A 23,514-nucleotide genomic window follows, 5' to 3' on the forward strand; every position below is an offset into this window, starting at 1 on the left:
GGCCGGTTTTTAGCAGCAGCATCTCCTCACGATGTTCCATGCAAGCCGGCCCAACCGCGTATCGCTCCCCTTTTTTCATCAACGGTTCCCCTTTGAGACGCGTGTGGCTGGAGGAGATGACACAGGCGCGATCGCCGATATACGGCTGCGGTGCACCCCTCCGGAAAGGTAGACAGGTCTTGCGTCCCGCGTTATTTCATTGGGCATGGACTCGCCGATGTACTGTTACAAACTCGGCAAGGGGAGCTACATGCTGCAGGCTGAGGGCGCCCCAGCTCAGAATGGTACGCCCCCCACATAGGAGGATCATATCGAGCGCATACGGCTTCCTGCTTGCGTGGGAAGGTTGGGTATCAAGGCTTTCATCACATCTCCGCACGCAATCCCGTGGAGAAACTCCAAACTGAAGATCATGGTAAGTTGAAGGAGAGCTTCGCAGCCAATAACTAGCCGCCATGACGACTACCGTGTCTCATGCCGAGCAATACGGGGAGTTGTCCCGCTGTTCAGCCCCCCAGAGGTCAAAAGAGTCAACGTTGATAGGCCGAGGGCCCCAGTTACGCCTGTGCAAAAATGCCACCTCATCTTTCTGCAGCCCAGCCAGGACAGTGCGCGCTTCTACTGTCACAGTAAGTACGGTAGGTTGGAAGGCTAGAGTTGCAAATGGGTTTGTGGGTTGTTCACATCTGAGGTGACGGCATGTAAAGACAACGTCAGTTGTCTAGGTAGGGGGTTACCCGCCTATCTTCAGCACAGCCGACTGTTGGTACCTATCTAAATGCTGTCTGTAACAGGCAGCTAACTGGCAGCTACCAGACATTGGCCACTTAACCCGGCATCGTGGGAAGCAGTCAGAAAAGCAGAACACAAAGAGAAGAACCAAGCAACAAAAAAGAGAAAGAAAAGAAAGGCGAAAAGATGATGACCCTGAAAGATTTCATGGCCAAGTCCCTCGCGGGCCATGTCAGCGAGGGGTTGATCAAGAAGTTAGAGGCCGAGGCTGGCTCGCAGAAGGACGCCGGAGGGGAGCGCGCAATAGAGGTCATCGATACCATTCTGGTCAGCGCAGAGCTCACACTGCCCGACATCTCAGCACTTCGGCTTGTCAAGTCGCTCCTGGAGGCTAGCGGCAATGGTCTCGACTTGTGCAATTGGCTGTTGACTGAAACAGAAAAACCAGCTTCAGCAGAGAACTTCTTTCGACATCTCATTCCACGCGCAAACATCGACAAAAGGTTCGATGCTCAGGGCAGGGTGGCGGCCTATCGTCTACGGTCTCGCTTCTTCCGCGCTGAGCCACTCGCTGCCATGAGCGTCCTGATCGGCGAATTTAGTCTCAGCGAGCCAGCTCGAACCGTCGCGGTGCGCATGCTGAGGGTCATGGGCCAAGAGGGGCTTGGTGCCGGGGAGAGCGAGCTTGTTTCCCGGGTAAGGGAGGCGTCTTTCCGCGAGACTACGACAACACCATTGCCTAGCGACGAGGAACTCGAGGCTGCTGCCGACTTCATCAGATCGTTGGCGTCCCTCTGCCGCGTCGCCGAGGAACCCGAAGATGTGCCTCAGCTCTACAACAAAAAGTACCGGACGGTGCAGAGTATCACACGGGAAGGGGTCGATGACTTTACCGACGTGATCACCGAAACCGGCATGACCAAGGACCGCGCCTCTAGTGTACATGACAAAGCCGAGCGGATCGACTGCTGGAATGACCACCTTTGGCTTGCCCTGATGGAAGCCCGGCAGCGCGGCGGCATCCCCATCACACCACCAGAAAAAGTGCCGGATAAGACCCCCAAGAGGAACGTCGGCAGAGAACACAACAATCTTACCGACATCTTCCTGCTCCAGGACGAGACCTGCGAGACATGTTGTTCTGTTACCGGCTTATCGGCATACTTTGCCGATCTCATGAATCTTTTGAGTGCCACGAGATGCAAGCCGGATGAAAAGCAGACGCTCCTGGACGTCCTTGGAAAGCGCCGGCCCGACCTAAAGTACCTCGAGTTGACCTGCGCCAACTCGCAGACCCTGATTCCCTACATCAGTCTGGTGAACGAAACACTCGAGTCATTCATCCGGCACAAGCACAAAGGTCTCGCCGTCTTTAACACGCCAGCCGACACCGACATGCAGGACTACAGCTGTGGCAACGATGATGACGGCGATGACAAACCCATTTACCTACCCGGAAACACCGATACCGAGATCTACTCCGCAGTCATCTCGCAACAGATGTTCCCCTTCCCATGTTTCCCCTACAACCAGGCGCGCGACGCTTCAGCGCAGATCCTCGGTAGTTTCAAGGTCGGCATGGCAGAGCTCGTGGAAGTATTCCGCGCTCCGGAGAAGATTCTTCAGCGAGTTCCCTCAGCGCAGCGGAGCGGCGAGACAGAGGCGAGACTGACGCAAGGGATCACCGAGGTGCTCGCTCGACAGCAGGCCGCTGAAAAGCTTGGGATGCAACAAGCTGAGTTCGTAGCCATCACAGGCGAGACTTTCTTCCCACCTTGGGTAGCCGACCTCATCCGCGGCCTGGCCAGCGATCTACGCATCGACACGGCGTGTCCGTGGACAACAGCAAAGTTGTGGGGATACGACAACACAACAGACATGAGAGACAGGGAAAGCGGTCAGGGTCTGTCGTTCATCAAGCGGCAACTCATGCGGCGGGCGGATTTAGAGTTCCAGGACGTCGTCGATCTCGTCAACACACGGTCCTTCAACCAGGATTTGGTCATCACCAACAGGACCGGGTCCGAAGTGTTTGACAGCGCCATCGAGAACCTGCGCTTGCTGTGCGGCTCCTCAACGCCCTCTTTTACCGCCCTCACCGACGAGGTGTGCTTTCGCCTTCAATCTTTCTTACGTCTGCGCGCCAGGCTAGGGTGGTCGACTCGCAACCTCGACGCAGCTATCCACTGCCTGCGGACCCGCGAGATGGAATCTGCCGCGTCAGGATCAGGGTCCGCCTTAACGACGACGACAACCGGCTTGACAATAACACCAGCAGTCGTCAAAGGACTCGCGGCTATCGTACGCCTGAGCTCCATATCAGGCTTTGACGCCATGTCACTGCTGCCGCTATGGGGAACCATGGACGCATACGACACCTCGTCGTTGCTGTACCGGACCTTTCTCACACCCGCACTGGGGCAGATCTCTCGAGCCTCCCAACGCCCCGCAGACGGACGTGTCTTTCTCACCAACAAGTCCAAGACACTCCTAGTCTCAGAGAAGATGGCCTTGTGTACCGCACTGCGGTGGCCCACCGAGAGGTTCAATGACCTCTTGAAGATAACCGGACTAGATAAACCCGCCGTCGGCAAGGTGGTCAACTTGGATGTAGATGCCGTGTCTCAGCTCTACCGGCACGTTCTACTCTCTCGCATCTTCTCCGTCACGCCCGATGATGCCCCGCGGTTTTTCAGGCTGTTCTTCGACAAGGGCGTCGAGACTGGATGGGCAAACCCGCTGGAGAATCCCGTGGCCACACTAGTCGCCGTCGAGAAGTGGAAGAAGCTATTGGAGTCCCAGTGGACGGTGAAGTCCCTCTCGAGTGTTGTCGAATACGCATCTGGCGGCAGTGAAAAGGGGATTGGCAATGAGGATGCCAGCGCGATGGCCTCGGGTCTCAAGCTGTTGTCAGTCATTTCGCAAGGGGTCAGGGATATAGAGAAGTCGCTCCCGTTTCTCTCCCCCGACGGCCATGGGATACCCAGCCCCGAAAACGCGAGCGATTGTGCTGCGCGGACCTTCGATTCGGAGACGGCGACCATCATTCTCGGTTTCGTTGAGGGTGCGTAGTCCAGCAGCAACACATTCTTTTGCCGACCTGAAATAACTAACAACCAACAGGAACCCAAATACAATCGACAACCGTTCCCCTCAAGGACAAGGATGAGCTACAAGCGCTCGTGGCAGCGTCTCACTCATGGACGAAAAAGATCGTTGTTTCCCCTTCGCATGGCAAAGACGGAACCTCCGGGGCCGACATTGAGCTCAGCGGTTTGCTCAGCAGCGCCGAGCACAGTTGGCTAGATAAACTCGTTACCAAGCCGGAAAATGTCAAGGATCGACTGCAAGAATTGGTGAAGAGGTCGGTGAGACCAAGACAACTACTAGCATCCCGCTTCGACTGCACCGACGCCGAAAAGCAACGGGCCCCTGAGGTCAAGGCCTTGTTTGAGGACGCACAAGAAGACGGAAGCGATATCCAGGCCCAGTTGCTTCTCCGAGAGCGCAGGCGTGCTTTCATTAACGTTGCGGGCCCAACTATAATCCGGGACGACCTCAACTCCCATATTGTCGGGGCGGTCAGGGAGCTGGTACCCGATGTTGACGAGGCCTCTATTCCTGTTCTCCTATCTAACGAGGTGCGAAACGGGTCAAGCGAGCCCATGTCGGCCATGGCGGTTCTTGAACGTTTGGCCAACGGGTTCAGCAACAGCAAAGTTCCCGCAACCAGTACCCCTGAAAAGGAGGAGAACCTCGATGTGTACATGCAGTTCATGGCCGGCGCGTCAGCTGACACCTTCACCTTCTCGTATGACAACGGCAACAAAGGAGCACCATCCCCGCTTCCAGAGCTGTCCCTGGATGGAGTGGTCTGTGAATCTGGTGAGGTGACCGGCAGCTGGAAACCTCTGAAGCTCGCTCCTGGTCGGGCGCACCGCCTGCAGGCCAACTTCCCCTCCTCTCAACTTCGGTGGTCGACTCCCAAGTCCCTCGCATTGACCCCCCTCCCTCTTTCGGATGGCGGCGACACGATACAGTTCCTTCCAGCAACAAAGGTGTCACTGGCGTCTCGGGTTGCTGCGGCAATGAAGCGTATGGGGGGCATCTGCAAAACCCTAGGCCTCACGCCCAGTGATGTCGAGTATGTCGGATCTAAGCCCACGGCCACAAGTAGGTCGACGACGCCAGGGTTTCCACCCATTCTGTCGGTGGACTTCAATGCTCTCGCGCCCAACGACTTGATCCGGCTGAAGCAGTACTGCGAGCTCCGAGACGCGCTAAAATCCAGAAGACAACCGTCCTCATCCACATCCAACGTTCCAGACGGATTCCACGAACTTCTCGAGTGGCTGTCCAAGAACCCACCCAGCAATGCCAGCAGTCCGGAAGCGGTCGCTGCCAAGATCGCCGACTGCACCGGGTGGGACTTTGCTCGAGTAGAGGCGTTGATCGAGCAGAAATACCTGCGGCACAGCGGTGTCGAGGTGGTTCAGGAACTGCGCAGCCTAGATGCCCTGCTTGCCATGCGAGCCATCATAGCCCTCGACAAGAGGCTCGAAGCCGCCGCCGGCCCCAGATCCAGGCCGTCCATGGCGGTTCTCTTTGGCCTCGCGCAGCCGAGCCTAGTACTGGCCAACACGGGCCTCGCCGACGCACAGCTCGCCCGGGATCTGCAGGCGAGACTGACTCCGTCGCAGCGGGCGACGGCGGACGAGGGCCTGATGGAAAACCAACGTCGAGCGCTGGTGCAGTACCTACTGCAGGACAAGTATGTCTCCGGGGAGCTGGGCATCTGGGACGCCGACGGCCTGTTTGTGCACTTCCTCATCGACGTCCAGATGGGCCCGCAGCTGCGTACCTCCCGCATCAAACTCGCCATCTCCGTGGTCCAGTTGTTTGTACAACGGTGCCTCCTCGGGCTGGAGAAAGGGGTTGGCAAGGGGAGCCTGGTCCGCGCGGACTGGGAGTGGCGCCAGCAGCACAGCCTCTGGGAGGTTCACCGGAAGCTCTTCTTGTACCCGGAGAACTGGGTCGAACCGACGCTTCGAGACACCAAGAGCGAGTTGTTTGAGCAGTTCGAGGCCAGCCTGATGCAGAAGAACCTGAGCGTCGAGACCTTCACCCGTGCCATCAAGACGTACGTTTACGGGCTTAACGACATTGCTCGCCTCGAAGTGGTGGCCTACCTGCGGGACGGCGCCGGGTCTGACGATACGTACCACATCTTTGCCCGCACCCGTGCCGCTCCTTACAGCTTCTACCACCGCAGCCTCCTGGTGGCTCAACCGACCCAGAATGGCGGAGCCGTCTTCTGGCGGCCCTGGACGAAGATCGACATGGATATCCCCTCCCCCGAGACCGACCTAGGTGGGACACGGCTGGACCAGACAGGCGCCCACATGATTCCTATTGTCGCAGGCAGCCGGCTGTATCTCTTCCTTCCACACATGGCACCCAAGACGCTCCCAGATACAGACGGTGTAATTGCACTCTCAGGCGGGACTTTCCACGACATTGCCGGTAAACACGTGAAAGACTCAAAGCCCAAACACATATGGGAGGTTTCGATGGCATGGACGGAGCTGACGGACGACGGGAAATGGACGCCCAAACGGGTCTCGCCGGGTTGCCTCAGCCTCAACGTCACTGCTACGCCGAGCCAGTTCCAGTTCGATCCTTTCCAGGAAGGCAAAGGGGGAGACACCCGTGTGAACCTCCTGGTCAGCTACTCCAACAAGCCTCTGGGTGCTTTCGTTTTCCGCGAAGATCAGATCAGCGTCCTGGACGCGGGTGCCGTGGAAAAGAAGAAATGGAAGCCTTTGGGCAGGCCTTTCACCCCTTCGTTCCAAACAGTCGTCAGTAAGGGCACGGTAAGCGAAGAGGGCGTAAACGGGGCAGTTTCAGATGTTTCTGGTCAAAAGTCACTCGTTTGGCTTCCCAAGGGCTTGAAGGACGCCGCATCGGCAGCCCAGTCCATTAGGTGGACCCTTTCTCACAGCGGTGAAAGCGCGGACGCTCTGAGACTGCTCGGGTTGGCTGTCAGCTCGGAGCAGAGCGATGGTACTCAAGCTAGCTACTTCAACGTGCCCAGGTCTAGGCTTGTGCCCACCGCTGACTGGTCGAAGGAGAAGCTCGGCAAAAGTATGGACTTGGCTAGGCTGGATAATGCGCTTTCGAGCAGTCTCGTGCAGGCCGCCGCGGATCGGCTCGACCCCCTGAAGTCCTTGTACAGCTATCTGGGCGGACCACTACCGGCGGCGCTTCCCGGTATCTTTGGGAAGCTAAGCGATGACCCGCCCAAGTACCACGAGCTGGCCCAACCGACGGCGCTCTACGACTGGGAGCTGGGCTTGCACGCCGTCCTCCTTGCCGTCGACCGCTTCATAGCAACGCAGCAATTTGACGAGGCTCTCCTGGCGGCACGTCTGGTGTTCGACCCGGCCATCGACATGGTGCCCGGCCAGTCTTGCTGGCGCTTCCCCCCTTTCCGGCAGTACGCCGAAAAGATTGCCAAGGATGGAAAGGAGGGCGATGTCGACCTCCAGGATCTCAGCAAGGAGATCCATAGAGCCATCTTGGAGCGGCGGTCTGCCGGAGCACTCGTCCACACGACCGCCCGCGGCCGTCCCCAGGCCTACATGAAGTGGGTTGTCATGAGGTACGCCGAGGCCCTCATCGCCAGCGGCGATGTTCACTTCCGCCGCGGCACCATGGAGAGCCTGCCGCTAGCGACGCAACGCTACGTCGAGGCGTCCCACGTGCTGGGGCCAGAACCTCCGAGGGTGCCGTCCCGCCTCGCGAAGAAAAAGACCAAAGTCCTCTGCTTTGACACCCTGAAGAAGGAAGCGATCAAGAATGAGCTCGGTCTGCCTTTTTCGGCCGAGTTGGTGACAGGAAGTGGTGGCGGTGGCGGTCATCGTGCGAAGGGGAGCTACATCATGTCTCCCTATTTCTGTGTGCCTCTTAACCCCAAGTTCAAGGAGCTGCGTCGTCTCGTCAACCGACGGCTCCACGACCTCCGCAACTCGCTAAGTATCGATGGGAAGCCGGTCCAGTATGCACTCGTCGACCCGCCCATCGACCCGGCCGCTCTTATCGCACTCGGCGCTCAGGGCGGGTCGGTGGCCGGGGCCATGTCCTTGGCCGCCGGTGGCCAGCATGGTCCGCTTCCCCGTCAACGGTTTGATCTCCTACTTCGGCGTGCGCTCGAGTTGTGTTCTGAGCTGCGAGCTCTCGGAGAGCGGCTGGTGTTGGCCATCGAGCGCAAGGAGAGTGAGGCCTTTGCGGCACTACAGGCGCGACACACCACGGCCATCAGTACCATGACGCTGGCCATGCGCAGGATACAACTCGACGAGGCCCGGCTCGCCATTGACTCGCTGACCTTGCGGCGTGAATCACACAAATCCCAGTTGGCCTTTTACCTTGCCCTCATAGGAGAACCGGCCACGTTGATACCCTCCCCGACGACCCCCTGGACCGACATCCGACAGGACATTGCAGAACCCACAAAAGATGACCTGCGCCTATCGCCGTACGAAAGCTTGGAGATGAGGCGGGCCGACGCAGCATCGGTGCTGAACATGGTCGCCGCAGGCATGGACCAGCTCGTGGTTCCACTGTGCCTCATCCCCAATTTCGACACCAAGATCCAGCCCATGGGTGTCGGCATGAGCATGGCCCTCGGCGGGTCCAACTTCTCATCGTCCCTCCAAGCAAGCTCGGCCGTGGTGCGGAACACGGCCACGGGCCTCCTGGAAGAGGGCAGCCGGGCATCCCGCAAGTCCTCGCTCACCTCGCAGCTGCAGGAGCGGCGGCGACAAGCGAACTCGCTCGGACGCGAGATCAAGATGACGGACAAAGAGATCGAAATCCAAAAGACGCGCATCCGCGCCGCCCAACAGGACATGGACATGCAACAGACCATGCTAGACCACGCCACGCAGACCGAGGCCTGGCTCCGCACCAAGTACACCAACGAGCAGCTCTACGGCTGGATGGAAAAGTCCCTCCGCGCTTTGCACGCGAGCGCATACGAAGTCGCCGCCGCCGCCGCCCAGCGCGCCGAAGCAGCCCTCGCCTTCGAGCAAGGCCGCGACCTCAACCTCCTCCACCGCGGCGGCGGCGGACAGGGCTCCTGGCAAGGAACAGGCCTCCTCGCAGCGGACCACCTCTACCAAGACCTCAAGCGCCTCGAAACAACCAGCCTCGAGACCCCCCCGCACGACTTCGAAATCACCAAGGCCGTCTCCCTCCGCCAAGTCAACCCCAAAGCCCTGCTCCGCCTACGCCTAACCGGCACCACCACCTTCTCCCTCCCCGAGCTCCTCTACGACACCGACTTCCCCGGCCACTACATGCGGCGGATCCGCAGCGTCGCCGTCTCCATCCCCGCCATTTTGGGCCCGCACACGGGCGTCAACGCGACCCTCACTCTCCTCAGCCACAAATACCGCACGTCGGCCAGCGCCGCCACGGGCGCCGAGTACAGCGGCGCCGACCGCAGCGCGTTCCGCACCGATAACGTCCCCGTCGCCGCGGTCGCCGTCAGCAGCGGGTCGCACGACGCGGGCGTGTTTGAGCTGGGGTTTGGGACCGGGGCCCGGTATGCGCCGTTCGAGGGCGCGGGCGCGGTGTCGACGTGGCGGTTGGAATTGCCGCCGCTGGGGATGGCGCGGTTTGACTACGAGACGATTAGTGATGTGGTGCTGCATGTGCAGTACACGGCGTCGGATGGTGGGGCGTGTCTGCGCGCGGCGGCTGCCGAGGCGGTGCATGCGGCCGCGTGTGCGGTGCAGGCGGAGGGCCGCGCGGATGGGTTCTGGGCGCTGTGGGATCTGCGGAATGACTTTCCGGGGCCGTGGCATGCGTTTGCCTCGCGGTTGCGACCGTTGAAGGGTGTGGGTCTGGGTGTAGGTGTGGGGGAGGGCGGTGATGAGGTTGCTGTGGCCGGTCTGCGGCTTGGGAATCTCAAGGACCGGTTGCCGTTCTGGTCGCGCCGTCAGAAGGCGCTGCAGGTGTGCACCGTCTCGCTGTTGTCGAGGAGCGCCATGCTTGTGCAGGGGGTGGAGGTGTTTGGCGCAGATGGCATCGCGTTGTCGTCGGAAGTCGGGCAGGACGAGGAGCTGGGAGACTGCACGCTGAGGACGTGGGCAGGGCTGGATGTCCAGAACTTGGATGGCTGGGAGGTGCGGCCAAAGCAGGGGCAGCAGCTGCTAGGCGAGAAGGAGACGGTGGTGGAGAATGTCTACATGATGATCCGCTATGTGTTTAAAGGGGAGTGATCCTAACGGATGAGGGAGGTTATTACAGGGGACGATTCGCAGTAATCATGGTTGCCATTCTTTCTATCATTCATCGGGCTTTCCTTCCTTGGCCGCATCTTCTCCTCCGTTCCAGTACCCGGTCATACCTTGCCGCCAGAGCTTCGAGCGTTCCTCGAATGACTTCAACATCATGTCATATTCCTCCCCATCCCAGCTGCTGCTTGGGTCCTTTGACGGGCCAGCTTTAATTACAGCCAGCAAGTCAATCCTTTGCATCCGGCCCCAATCCCATAACACGTAGGCGCGCTCCCGAAGCCAGGCATTATTGTCGAGCATGACGGACACCACCGGGGGCATACCAAGATGGGCGGCGCGCCAAGCTTCATAGGGTCCCCTATCTAAATTAGAACCGACCCAGGCCGACGCCGCCGGCAGTAACTCCTCCTGGTCATAGTCCCCCACTGACTCGTCCCAGTCACCGTCGGTCTCAGTCAACCAGTCCGCCGCCAGGGGAAAAGACGCCGAGGCTTTGGCGAAGGTGGACGACAACAAGCTCCGTTTGGCTTCGTACGAATCCGCATTCATGAGTTTGTCAATGAATTCCAAGCCTTGAGACAGCTGGGGTTTGGTGCCAGCGAGACATCGATCAGCATCTGGCAGGACGATGGCAGTATTGTAAGGAATATGAACAAGGGCGCTCACCCAAAGTTGATTCCAGTTATTATCTCGCCCAGTGCTCACATAATCGATATCGATTTCCCCGAAGAAAATGTCGTGGGCAACGACATCCCGCGAGGCTACAGAGCACGCAGCCTGGCATCAGCTTGGGTGACCATGTGTTGTTGGTGGGGACATCCTCCTACCTTGACGTAATTTTGCCTCGAGGAACTCGTGGGCGCAACCGATCTGCTCATTCTCCCACGGCGGGTGTCTTGAGAAGAACCAGGACTTTGTTCTCTCCTCAAAATCAGGATCGAGAACCCCTGATTCGGTGCGAAAGAGCCGGTAGAACAGCTCGAGTCGATAGAAAGTGCGGCAGAAGCGAGAATCCTCAGTGGGCGAGAGGGAGATGCTGTCGTCGTCGCGGTTCCCCGGCGAGAGATGGCCCCATGCCTCCGTGGCAAAGAGGGTGGACAGTTTACGAATCAACTCGTGCGAGCGAGCCATCTGCTGCAGGGTGCTCACCGGCATGGATGACACCCGAGCGGAGAGCTGGGCCGGCTCGTTATAGAGCGTGTCCAGCAAGCCGCCGGCGAGCGAACGTGGCCAATTTGAAGCATCCAGTAGTGCAACCGAGTACGGGAGTAGGGCGGGGGTGACCTGGTTGCGTACAATCGCCGGTTCGATTCCATGATACTGTTTGAACGAGGTGTAGAAATGCCGGCAGGTCAGCAGAGCCGGGGTCAAGGACCGCAGGTTGTCGAGGTTGCGCAGGATCGCGGCCATTACCTCGCAAGGTAGTTCCGTAATCGTAAGTGTAGGCATAGTGGCAAACTCAGAGCTGGACCGATGGCAGTGTGTGCCCTGGGTGCCCTGTGTGCCTTGTCACCCCTCGTCAGCTTGTGTGATGCGGTAATGGTGGAGCAGCTCGGAGGGGGGTTCCAATGTCGACCTTGGGAGGCGTCGGAGGCATTCACTGGCATTCCATAGGGCGAGCGGGCGGGCAGAAAATACCCAATAGCGTGTATGTACATACCGACACACCCGTACCACGCCCCATATTTATGTGGTGGCCCCCCACGACTTGCTCTCGCAGTTGTACTCTCTCCTTATTATGGGGCGGTATCAGTTCTCCGCCCGAGAAAGGGTTAGAACAAGCTCACTTCCACAGCTGAAAAGGCATGCAATGGTAGATCTTTGCCTGATTCACTGGGGATGTCTATCCGATCGTCGACTCGCATGCATCCGTCGATAGGATCAGGAATCCGAACGTCTCTTCGGAATTCGGGTTGGTTGGGTTTCCTTTCTTCGGATGACTGGCCAGGGGAGGTCCTCGGGTATGCTGCCGCATGCACGCGAGTTACGCTACTACATACCACACTTTGTAGATGGACATGTACATGTACCTACCTGATGTACAACCCCTCCTCCATCCTACTTGCAGCACATGCTGCCACGGAATACCCGCCCCAACCGCCGCAATGTTTGTGCCGGCAAAACGCCCGCTAAACGCGAGTCCCAGACTGGACGCCCACCCACGCGTCATTCTCCCCTCACTTGGGCACTGTCCTCATGGATGGCATCGGCTAAAAGAAGCAATGAACGAGGCTCAGGATAGGTATGGTAAAGGGAGGGGTCATCTGCAAAGAAACCCGCACATCAGGTAGGCATCCAGTCTGCACCAAGTCAAACGAGTATCTCTCAGCTTGAGGGCAATCAAGAAAGCCCGGGCCCATGGCTGTGCTCCGACGAGTCTATGGCTAAAGTTTAACTAGGTAGGTACACAACAGCCCCGTTGCGGTCCCATCCATGGCTTTGGTCTAGCTGACCACCGAGAAGCTCTCATCGGACCGACCTGCCAAACGGCCGAAACCCACCATGGACCCCGAGCCGCTCGACATCCCGGGCCTCCAAAAGAGATTCCATGGTCTCAACGCCGACCTGACCTATGATAAAACAGCAACACCCTATGATGAAACAGAAACAGCAACACACCCGCACTCGATCTACCACAAGTATCGCGCGTACAAGGACCCCCACGACGCAGCAACCCACTTCGCCGGTGAATACAAGAAAGGCGCTGTGAAAGGCTCCCTGCACGAGACGGACCGTGACGGCCTCGTGGGTATGGTCGGACAGAAATGGTATACCCACCAAGAGCATATAGCAATGAGAGAGCTAGCCGCCAGCGCGGCCACGAACTTCCAAACGTAAGCGCCCATCCGCCATTTTCCTGTCCCCTTTCCGGTGTGTGAACAATGTGAGCCTGGCTAAGTAAACGCCATCGGCGCGTCTGACAGCACCGCCGAACGTCGTCGTTCATTCAACGAAACGTACGAGGAAGTTTTGAAAGCCGCCGGTAGGCTGAGGACTCCGCATAATCCTAACGAAACCTATGATGGCCATGTGACGCAGCAAAGGCAGACAGCATCCTCCGCAAAGAAATATGCCAGGTTCCGCAAGGGTCACGAAAAGTTTGTCTAGGCTACCCTGGCGGCTCTCGCAGTATTGTCTTCGTAACAGCTGGTAGGAATGATGAATTGGATTCACGCCTGGCTTCTACCACGTATTATGTGGTAGGAGAAGAAAGTAGTGCCTTGTAGATAAAGCAACAGCGCTATGTTTTACCCTATAGGTGCCCTCAGCAATTTCCATGTTCGTGCGTGAGCCTCGCTCCTGAGCTAGGGTGAGATGGACTATAGCACACGTTCAACCCGCAAACAGGATAGGGGTACAGCTCTAGGGACAGGATCCAGCATTCTCAAGGCTGGAGACGCGGTCGGTCGAAGCCAATGAGCGTGCCGACACTTCGTCCAGGTACCCAAAGGCAGCAAGACACAGTATTCTTTGGTAGTCATCCATATAGGTAGTTGAGGGAAAATGGGATGCGCTCCAAGCATTTATGTGAGCTTTATCTGATAGGAGCGACAGCGACGATGCTCGGCGCACATTCCTTCGTTGCTATAAGTTACATGTGCCGCCTCGACTGACCACTTCATTCACCACCTCAGCTAACCCGCCCGATTCACAATGGGGCTCGTCCTCCCTTGTCCTGTGCTGCCCCCGACAATACGCTATATCGTGCCCGGCCCGACATGACCGCCCGACCCTTCATATTCCTTCGAAGCAGGAGCGTGAGAATTGGTCGAAAAAGGGTGACCACGGCGAACCAAAGTCTCTCTGGCAACGAAAAGGAACGGTATGGTGCAAAACACCATCAAAAAAGGGTTGGGTCTCAAGCTGAACTACACGACCGCCACCACATCCACATCAGTTGTCACATCCGTTGTAACATCCGTTGTAACGTCGGTTGTCACATCGGTTGTCACATCAGTTGTCACGTCGGTGGTAGTGTCGGTCGTTGTGATAGCTAGGTAATTATCGCTCCGAGTCAGCATCTTGGTATTTACGAATCAACACGGGGGAGCAAACACTTACTGTCGGTGGTCGTATCCGTAGTTGTGACCGGTGGGTCAGGAACAGGAAGGTCATTCGGCGGCACGTCCGGCGACCCGCTCTCGGTCGACTCAACAGCCTCCTGCTGCACCGCCTCCTGCTGCTCGGTACTCTCAGACACCTTCTCAGTCGCATCCTCGACCCCCTTCTGGTTCTCCGGACTGGGGTTTGCCATCTGCTTCCGGATCCACTTGAAAAGCTCGATGATGGCATGGCTGATGACCATAGTGGCGACGCCTACACCGATGTTGATGCCCACAGACTTCCACTCGGATGCGGTCTGTGACGGCACCGACTGCGTGCTGGGGTTCGCGCTCTGGCCCAGGCTCATGAAGAAGTTGACCTTGGCCGGCATGCTTTCCGTCGGCCCCCAGACGCGGCCCGTGGCCTGCGCGCCCAGTGTCGGGTTCGTGCTCGTGGACGTCTTGTTGATGAAGAAGCTGATGGCCCCGTTGGTGTCGTTGCCGTCGGTCGTCGACCAGCTGAGCGTCTCGTTGCCCGAGTACTTGTAGTTTTTCAGCATCTTGTCTTTATACACCGGTATCGGGTTCGCGCCTGCCGAGGGATCGCTGATGACGAAGGGCCCGTCCTCGGACCACTTGCCGGTGTTCGCGTCAGCTTTGTACGAGACAAAGTTTCCGGCAAACGTGTCCAGCGGGGTCGGCGTGACGGGCTGGACGGGATCCACGGGCTTGGGCGGCGCCGTGCCCGTCTTTCCCTGGATGTTGGGCGTCGACGGCTCCTCGGACTTCCAGTAGGTTCCGTAGAACTGCGGGCCGATGTACGCGTCGGCCGCAAGCGGCTTGCCGTCGTTGTCGGTCAAGATGCGGAACGTGAGCTTGGCGTTGAAGGCGTTCCCGTCCTTGGTGCTCCACTGCAGGAGGCTTTGAGCATAAACGGGGTTCTTGATCACTGTGCCGCCGACAGTGACCGCCCCGTTCTGGATCAGGATGCTCGGCCCGGCGCCTCCGTTGGCGAAAGTGGAGGCGTAGTACCCCGCGTACGTGTTCAAGTCCACCGAGATGGCGTTTAGGTATGCGGTGTTCACATCTTCGGGGGTGGTATCGTAGCCCTCGCCCTTCAGGAATGCGATAATGTTGGTCTCGCCATCCGGGTCGCCGCTGTTGCTTTTCAGCACGGCCGCGTACTTTGACGCCAACGTCGAGTCGCGGAGCTCGGCCTGGACGAACTGGTCGCCACATCAGCCGACGAGTTCAGAGAGAGAAGGCGGAGAAGCCCAGGGGAGCCCGTCTTGAGCACTTTCTTGACGTGCGGGGCCACGTCCGGATATGCGTCCAAGAACTGCGTCGGGTTCCGCCTGAAATGAGCGACCGCCTTGGGGCTTGTCGCCAGCGCCGTGAGCGGCGGGAGCGTAGACGTTGGCAGCCTGTTCTTCTTGTAGCTCGGTGAGGGCTTGTGTGTCTTCAGGGCCTGGACCGCACGAGTCTCCACGGCGTTGTACGAGACATCGGGTCCGATCAGGTGTCCGAAAGACCGATCTGGCGTCTTCGAATCCACCTTCAACCCCAATCTCGCCGCCATATCCGGGTTATACGGAGCCTTCCCAACCTGGGGCACGTAAAAGGTGGAGATGCCGTTCATGCGCTTCTCGACCTCGGGGTTGCGTAGATCACCAATGCGCAACGGTTCGATGTGGGCCCGACTCTGGCTGAGCGTTGAGGCAAAATAGTGGATGAGCTCATGATGGGGACCGTAGACTTCCTCGAGACGGTCGACGAGAACCTGAAACTTGGTCTGCGTGAAGCCGCCGAAGTTGAAACCCGTGTCACCCACGACGCCGACCTGCCAGACAATGAGATGGCTGTAGGGATTGATGGGGCGGTCGCGAAGAAGCAGATCTGTGGCCTCGTAGGTCTGGCATCCGGTGAAGCTGGGGTCGATGCCGAGATCGGCAAAGAGGCAGTCCTCGGCCGAGATGCCCGGGAGCATGTAGGCCTCGATGCCCTCGCGCTGGGCGATGCCGATGGCGCGGTGCGAAGGGCTAACGAACACGCCCGGGTGGCCGTAGAATACGCCGACCGAGAAGAAGCCGTCCCGGGCGGCTTGGAGGCACAGCTCGGCCATCTGCACGTAGGTTATGTAGCGGTTCTTGTCGTTGTCGTAGAGCGTGTACAGGTCGAAGCTCCACTTGGCCTTGGACTTGATGAAGAGCTCGGTGGCCGGGTCGGCGACACAGTAGAACACCTTGTCGGCTTGTTCGATGTAGCTGACCGTCTCGAGAGTCATGTGGGAAATGCTCTTGATACCTGAACCCACCATGACCAGCTTGCCTGGTCTGCGGCCCATGGCAGGAACCGTGCGGCGAAGGGAAGTTTCGACAGTGGAGGGCGTGGCGGCCATGTTGAACTGCTGCTACTTCTAACGGAAGATGGTTGGGGGAGTGATGCTAAAGGGCTTGGGATGAAAACGAGCTTGAGATGGAATGAGGTTGATATTCAACCGAAACTAATTCGATGTTTCTTGCTTGGGGGAGTGCCTCGGCAGTCGAAGAGTTCGTATTGAATATGTTTGGGAGAACTGTCTCTTCAAAGAAGGCTCTAGAGAAGACGGGAAGCTTGATTCCTCTTATACTATTTACCTCAGCGGGATCAACAAGGAGGAGAGGGGCAGAACAGAGTCCAAGGGATGTATGGGCCGCTCGGTATCGACGGCAGAAGGTACATACCTGATTTGACCATTATTAAACTATGCAAGTCTTTGAAATGGACGCTCTCTTTACTACCCAAGTAATATCACACTGCAGCAACGTACCATTTCCATGCCACCTAACTCTAATTCGAGCAGATTTCCTTGACAAAGACTTGCATCCGCCTATCCGCATACTCTCTTCCGACCTCTACCTCTGTGTTGTAGCCGTCTTGGGATACAGCTCTGCTTCTCTTCCTCTTCGTCCGATGACTCCGATCTGGTAACGATCATCCGCGTCTCATTCTGCAGGAGTCTGCTTCTGGTTCACACATGCCACCCTACGGGGTGGTGGGGATGATGCAGTATGAAACATGCATTGCGAGGCAGCGTGTCTCCAATAAAAAAACGAGGGCGTTGAAACCTAGAAGCCGCGCGAGCCGCGTCGAAATTCCAAATACCTCACCCTCGATCTTTTTCCGCAATTTGCCGCACTTTGCGAGGTCCACATTCTCCGTGAGCCAAATGGTTTGAGACATTTCCTTCTACGAGGCCGCGTATAGCGCAACCTTGCGGATGCCAAAGTACCTACCTAACTAGGTAGGTAGGTTTGGTTGATGGGATTTTATGGATGTATCTCGAGGCCGCTTCAATTTAATGGTCTTGGCTCATGTCTTCTTGCCCGGTATGTCCTAGGTACGTACCAGGTAGGTAGGTACCTAGATACACGTACTACTACCGTAGTCCACTTCTTGGGCCTGTGTCCCATCACACCATAGGTAGGTAATGACCGAGATAAGAGCTAAAGTACACACGAAATACTGAATCGTTAACCCCCACCCCCCCAACTCCATGGCATGGTACCTAGACAATCACATCCCCACCCCCTAAACATTCCGGTACGTCTCATCAAAGTCCTTCCTCTCCCGCACTATAAACTCCTCAAACGTGGTCATCTCAACCCCCCACTTCTCCACCGCCTCTCTCGGATCCACGCCAGCATACGGATCCACCCGGCCCAGCAGCTCATGCATGATCAGAACAGGGTTCGTCGCCTGGGCGGCGCGGAGCTCCTCGCCGTCGAGGTAGCGGGCGCGGATCTCGGGGCGGCCGAGCACGCGGCGCATCGTCTCCATGCTCTGCTCGACCGTGACGGCCTGGCTGATGACGTCGATGCCCTGCGCGTGGAAGCGGTCCGGCTGCTGGAAGGCCGCGACGGCAAACTTGCCGATGTCCTCGTGGTCCACCATCGGCAGCATCGACGTCGGCCGGAACCCTGTCGTGAACAGGCCCTCCTCGGCCGCACCCGGGAACTGGGCGTTCACCTTGGGCGACAGGTAGTTGGGCATGAAGAAGCCCGGGCGCAGGATCGTCCAGCGCGGGAACCCGGCCTCTGGCAGCGCCTTTTCGAGCATCAGCTTGGGCTTGAAGGCGAGAGCGGCGAAGTGGTCGGGCTCGGTCTCGGGCACGGGAACGGTGGTGCTGTAGACGACGTGCTGGACACCGGCGGCCTTGGCGACGGCGAGGATGGTGGTGCCGGCCTCGAGCTCGGCGTTGAAGTTGGTCAAGTCGGGCAACAGGGTCATGTAGAGCAAGTCGCAACCGTCAATGGCGGCTTCAAGGGCGGTGCGGTCGCTCCAGGACCCCTCATGAACTTGGACGCCGATGGAGGCCAGGCTCTGGGCAGCGGCGGAGTTGGTGTTCCTTGTGATGGTGCGCACCTCCCAGTTGAGGACCCGGAGCTGGCGTGCAAGCGCGCCGCCCTGAGCACCGGTGGCACCGCAGACGAAAACCGTGTGAGTGGCCATGATGGATTGTGTAAATATTTGTGTTGTTGGGTGCTGGTTCTGATATGTTGATTATTGGGTGGAGATATGATTAGAGCACTCACAACCGGGCCCTTCGTCTGAAGGGATAATGTACGTTTATATATACTTTACAAACCCGTCGTCGGGTTTCTTGAGGGCCCCGAGGCCATGAATCCAGTATATCTCCGGCTCAACTTACATTATACCGACTCGGAGAGTTTACAGGTGAGATGTGGGGAGAAGGATGCGGCTGCGCTGCATGCCAGTCCGAATACGCACACTTCCAGAACCCGAGAGTTACACAGTACAACCCATCAGGACCATTTAGTCCCCGTTCCGTTTGTATTGGTTGGAACGGGGTTTCGATCGCATTGTGTGTTATCAATGAGATGGCTGTGTACCAAGCAAGACATGTCATTACATAATTAGGTACCTCTCCGACGCAATTGTGTTGCTATCTACATACATACAATTAATTATTTACATATGCACAGTATAGGAAACTCCAAGGTGGCTCATTGAGAAGGATTCGAGTGCATCTAGGGAGGGTACTCCTCTATCCTTTATTGGGATTCTAGCAGATGTTCGAGTCACCAAATGTGGATGTATGGATATATACACTTAAGCTAGGTATGTAACTAAAGGTAAATACTAAGTAAGGCAATAGTAGTTTTATATTCCATACATGCTATCACGTGTCCCGGTATGGTAGCCCCAACAGCCACAAGCCAAGTGGCTCAAGCGACCAAGCCCGGATCTTGTTTTGCACAATGCAATGGCATCATTAAACTCCCAATATTGGGGCGTTGACCAAGGCCTCGTTTCCGCAGTCTGTGCGTGGCCGTGGTGCAAGGTTTAAGCCTCGAGTTTCATTGCCAAGCCAATGTCATCGGAAGGGAGTGGCAGATCGGGCGTGCATACGGAGACATATACGAATATGTATGTATGTATGTATGAATATGTACTTTGCTTGCACACTGCCCCAGACTGAACCAGGGGCGCTCCAAAAGCGTCGAATTCTGAGACCCACTCCGAGGGTAACCGGACGCTGTTGATGTGATTGATGATGCAACCTCGAGGCAACCCAAGGGGAAATGTTTTCCTTTCGCATTCCACGATCAACCACGCACCCGGCGCAATGCAAGAATGTGAAAATCAAGATGCTGAAGCGGGTGGGAGATCGTGGATGATCCTGCATGAAGATCAGCTGCCCCTTTTCCGCCAAGATTGCCTCACTCTCGGAACAGCAACCGGCTCCGGGGATACCCCGGCCCTCCCGGTCCCGCAAGTTCACGGCCCGAGGACGACCATTGTTCTTGGCATATTGACATCGCGATAGTCGCAGCTTGGCGGGCAAACGAGATGGATATGAGACCCCATTTGGGCGTCAGTTGGCCGAGATGGGAGATGCGCGGCGGGCGACAAGGTGGTGGCGCTGAACCCCCCCCTGGGATCATGGAAATTGGGTGATTTGGGCCAGAAAGGGGCATCATAAAAGAAGCCTCCCTGGCTGCGCTTCCTTATTTCTGCAAACCCGGCTGTTCTTCCTCCAAATCCCAAACTCTCCGTCTCTCAGTCACCAAACAAAACCATTCCAACGCCGGCATCCATCAAACTCCACCGAACCTCATCACACATCACCCACAACCACACCAAAGTCTTACCAAAACCAACCCCAAAACCCAAAATGTCCGCCGACGCCCCCAAGCTCGAAACCTCCGCCCAGGAGCAGCAGCAGCAGCAGCACGCGCAAGACCACCAAGACGACCAAGCCTCCATCACCTCCAAGCCCGGCCAAGACAACAACAACGATAACACCACCGGCGCCGACGGCGAGGAAAAGCCCGCCAAGCCCAACCCGCTCAAGAAGCTCGGCGCCGTGTTCAAGACCGTCTTCGCCTGCCTGCGCAAGCCGGCCGTGCGCAACGAGGACGACGAGGCTGCCGCCAAGGCGCAGGATCGTGATGCCGCTACTGGTGCTGGTGCCGGTGCCGGTGCCGCGGGGGGTGATGATGACGATGAGGAGGATCTGAAGAAGGGGGGTGCTGGTGCTGGTGCTGCGGATGCGGTGGAGAGCCATGGGCCTGTGGTCTCGGGCCAGCCGCCTGTGATTGAGCAGGGGGTGTTGACGTCGGGGGGTGAGCAGATGAAGGAGGGGGCGCCGCATTCGTAGGGGGGGAAGTGGAGTGAGTGGTTTGAGGGGGTCGGAAAAGGCGGGTGCGTTGGGGTTGTCGTTCGGTTGTGATGCGGTGAGAAGGGGGAAGGGGTTGTTGGCCGGCGGGATTACAGATTTTTAATGTCGTTCTTCGTTTTCTTTTTCGGTTTCTGCTGTCACATACTTCAATATACCCAAGCCAGCTTCTGTTCTTTCCCAGAGAAAAAACCAACCACCACCACTGCTGCCAACACAGCGCCGGCCATCACGACTGCCCCTCCTCGTACCCCTCATCCTCCTGCACCTGTTCCCTCCCCCCAACCCTCCTCCCATAAGCCGTCTTATCCCCATGCCCCACCCCCTCCCACGTCCTAGTATCCGGCAGGCCGTACGTGCTGATACCCCTACCCCACGTCGTCCAGGGGTTAGTCCACCGCACCACTTCGCGCGGCACCGCCTCGCCGGCGGGCACCATCGTCCGCCAGTCCTTGGGCTTGTCGCGGTGCACCAGGTAGCCGCCGAGGTGGCGGTGCCAGATGTCGGGCGGGATCTCGTCCGCGCCGCTGTTGCCGAAGCTGGAGTCGTCGCCGCGCGCCCAGTGCCGCGCCAGCGACAGCCGCACCTGCCGCTCGATGCCCCGGTGGCCGGTGACGGTGGTCAGGCGCCGCGCCCAGCCGTGGCAGTAGACGGAGCGGTTGAGCGGGGAGAGGTCCTGGGCGACGGCCAGCGCCATGGGCGGGAGGGCGTGCGATGCGATGAGTGGGGGGATGTCGGGCAGTTCGACGTCGGGGACGATTTGTATCGGGAGGTGCAGATCGGAGGGGACGGGGGTGGTGGACCAAGTTTGGAGGTTCCGGCGGCGGGTTTCTGCGGAGGCTGATTCCTCGGACGGTTCTGAACGGGGGAGAATGAAGGATGCGCGCGTCTCTTCGGAGTGGGTGGAGATTGCGTCGATGAGCTTGCGGAAGTACGCTACTGCAGAGCGGGTGCAGACGAGGTGGCGGCCGCGCAGGGCGGGGTACAGCACGGCCGCAAGGATGTCCTGCCGCGCGACGAGCTCGTTGTTATCTGTTTCGTGGTCGAGGATGGACTTGGCGATGATGTGTTGCTGGGACTCCGGCTGTAGCGGGACCGGTCCGTGGTGGAGGTCTGTGACGAGAGCCACTAGAACGCTGGGGTCGAGGTTGACCGTCTCCGTCAAGCGGCCGCAGTCGTCGCTGACGAGAGGATCCCGGTCTTCAATGAGTGCGCTCACAACGCCGTCAAGAGGAGGGGGTGTGTCGGTGAGGAATGCGCTACCAGCACAACTGACACGCACTGATACATCCTCACCCCCAATCTTGTTCTGGACGTAGTGAATCATCCTGTCGACCAGTTCTGACTTTCCCTCTTGGAGCCCCGGCAGGACCAGGTGCACCTGGTGGCAGTGGTTCCATCGGGCAGCCCGGATGATCTTCTTGACCGTGTCGGCAAATTCGGTGTGGGCGAGTCCGTCGTCTGCATCACCTTCGCCATTGCCGTCCTCGTCCTCCGACTCGCTCGCCCACCCTTCAGCCACCACCTGGTACTCGAGCGTCTTAGAGGAAATGGAAACGAACTTGACCCATGTGGCGCCGCTGTCAACCACGGCGTCCACGGTGACTGGTCTCTCCTGAAAGGGCTGGTCCTTGTAGTCCAACCACCCGTCATCTGGAGAGACAGGCAACCGGGGGCTTCGCGGGAAGTCCTTGTTGATCGCGATCAGACCGCGGCATTTCTTGACCACACCCCATCTGTCGTCCCAGCAGCAGCTCTTGATGCCGGAATACTGGGCCTGGGAGATGGGTGGCGCTGTCGGGGAGCGCTGCTTCTGGGTAGCCTTATCCAGGGCACGTTGCTGTGTCTTTAGCAGGTTGTTGAGCCCCCGCACCGGGCGTTTGGCTATTTCAGATGCTTGTTGAAGACGCTGCAGCTCTTGGAGACAAGCCTCCCATCGAATGATCAATGACTCAATGCAGTCACTCAGCGCCGTCTCCTCTTGATGCTGGGTCTCCTTCGGGTCCGGGGCCCCTTTTGTTGCGTTCGTAGGCTCGGATGCTGCGACATCATCGCAGGCCGTTTGTATCATCTTGCGTACGAGGGAACAGGAGTAAAAGCTGGAGGGGTTGTTTGTTTGTGACCAAAAATGATGACAACCCCGCGGTTTGACTGGGCGAAATTTCGGTTCAAAAGCCGACTTGGCTGAGGCAGCTCGAAGGGTTAGGGTTCTGCTCCTGAGAGGGACGTCGAGAGAAAGTTTTGAGATCTTAATCTGCCTCTCTCTCCCTTACCTCTTCGTCACCACTCGATCCGTGAGAAGGGCTCACGTCTTGAAGGTACGGCTGATGGCTGTGGCGCCCGAAGGACCTGAATTCGGACTAGGCCCCAAATACTTGTTCAAAAGAGTTGTAGGATTTGGACTACTGTGTCTCTAACACGGAGGGGAAGAAGCGAGCTGAAGGTTTGGAGGTAGAATGTACCGAGATAATCTCCATATTGTGACCTCTCGTTGCTCTTGTTCTATTCTTTGGTTAAACATGCTCTAAAACGTATGAGATGGGGGGGTTGCACGTCACATGCTTTTTGGGGGTTGTTGTAGTAACGGGCGCGAAAAGGTTTACTGGTGGTACCATTTTTTGAACAAGGAGAGCAAAATAATGAGCAAAAAGAGGATTTGGATGCGACAAACACGACTCGAACTCAGGTGGGTAGGTGGCTGAGTGAGGAAAGCTCCTCGCGAGGGATTATGGGAGGGTCAGGTATCTTAGAC

The 23,514-nt window shown here is 57.9% G+C and overlaps 7 protein-coding genes across 7 annotated transcripts; 3 read left to right on the plus strand and 4 right to left on the minus strand.

Moving 5' to 3' along the window:
* Positions 1-573: 573 nt before the first annotated feature.
* Positions 574-10,075, plus strand: B0H64DRAFT_432086 (uncharacterized protein; the record flags this gene model as incomplete). The annotated part of the gene is made up of 4 exons (XM_062805999.1): positions 574-629; positions 817-850; positions 907-3,796; positions 3,856-10,075. The coding sequence occupies 4 exons, from the start codon at positions 574-576 to the stop codon at positions 10,017-10,019; spliced, it is 9,144 nt and encodes a 3,047-aa protein (XP_062658827.1). The 3' UTR covers positions 10,020-10,075.
* On the minus strand, positions 10,053-11,727 carry B0H64DRAFT_144204 (uncharacterized protein). The gene is made up of 2 exons (XM_062798317.1): positions 10,865-11,727; positions 10,053-10,798 (listed from the first exon to the last, which is right to left on the minus strand). Exons 1-2 carry the CDS (start codon positions 11,484-11,486, stop codon positions 10,086-10,088), a joined length of 1,335 nt encoding a protein of 444 aa, XP_062658828.1. The 5' UTR covers positions 11,487-11,727; the 3' UTR covers positions 10,053-10,085.
* Positions 11,728-12,323: 596 nt separating this feature from the next.
* Positions 12,324-13,291, plus strand: B0H64DRAFT_144226 (uncharacterized protein). Its single transcript, XM_062798319.1, has 3 exons — positions 12,324-12,436; positions 12,501-12,871; positions 12,962-13,291. The coding sequence occupies exons 2-3, from the start codon at positions 12,540-12,542 to the stop codon at positions 13,143-13,145; spliced, it is 516 nt and encodes a 171-aa protein (XP_062658829.1). The 5' UTR covers positions 12,324-12,436; positions 12,501-12,539; the 3' UTR covers positions 13,146-13,291.
* A 1,957-nt stretch (positions 13,292-15,248) lies between these two features.
* B0H64DRAFT_321748 (tetrapyrrole methylase) lies at positions 15,249-16,424 on the minus strand (the record flags this gene model as incomplete). The annotated part of the gene is made up of 1 exon (XM_062800531.1): positions 15,249-16,424. One exon carries the CDS (start codon positions 16,422-16,424, stop codon positions 15,249-15,251), a length of 1,176 nt encoding a protein of 391 aa, XP_062658830.1.
* Positions 16,425-17,649: 1,225 nt separating this feature from the next.
* Positions 17,650-18,476, minus strand: B0H64DRAFT_394985 (uncharacterized protein; the record flags this gene model as incomplete). The annotated part of the gene is made up of 1 exon (XM_062803721.1): positions 17,650-18,476. Exon 1 carries the CDS (start codon positions 18,347-18,349, stop codon positions 17,651-17,653), a length of 699 nt encoding a protein of 232 aa, XP_062658831.1. The 5' UTR covers positions 18,350-18,476.
* A 1,782-nt stretch (positions 18,477-20,258) lies between these two features.
* On the plus strand, positions 20,259-20,744 carry B0H64DRAFT_441741 (uncharacterized protein; the record flags this gene model as incomplete). The annotated part of the gene is made up of 1 exon (XM_062806591.1): positions 20,259-20,744. The coding sequence occupies one exon, from the start codon at positions 20,259-20,261 to the stop codon at positions 20,742-20,744; it is 486 nt and encodes a 161-aa protein (XP_062658832.1).
* Positions 20,745-20,991: 247 nt separating this feature from the next.
* B0H64DRAFT_459328 (uncharacterized protein) lies at positions 20,992-22,880 on the minus strand (the record flags this gene model as incomplete). The annotated part of the gene is made up of 1 exon (XM_062807442.1): positions 20,992-22,880. The coding sequence occupies exon 1, from the start codon at positions 22,831-22,833 to the stop codon at positions 20,992-20,994; it is 1,842 nt and encodes a 613-aa protein (XP_062658833.1). The 5' UTR covers positions 22,834-22,880.
* Positions 22,881-23,514: the final 634 nt, after the last annotated feature.

Source organism: Chaetomium fimeti (genome assembly GCF_033439085.1).
Source record: "Chaetomium fimeti strain CBS 168.71 chromosome Unknown B0H64scaffold_4, whole genome shotgun sequence".
In the NCBI taxonomy this organism is placed as follows: Eukaryota; Fungi; Ascomycota; class Sordariomycetes; order Sordariales; family Chaetomiaceae; genus Chaetomium; species Chaetomium fimeti.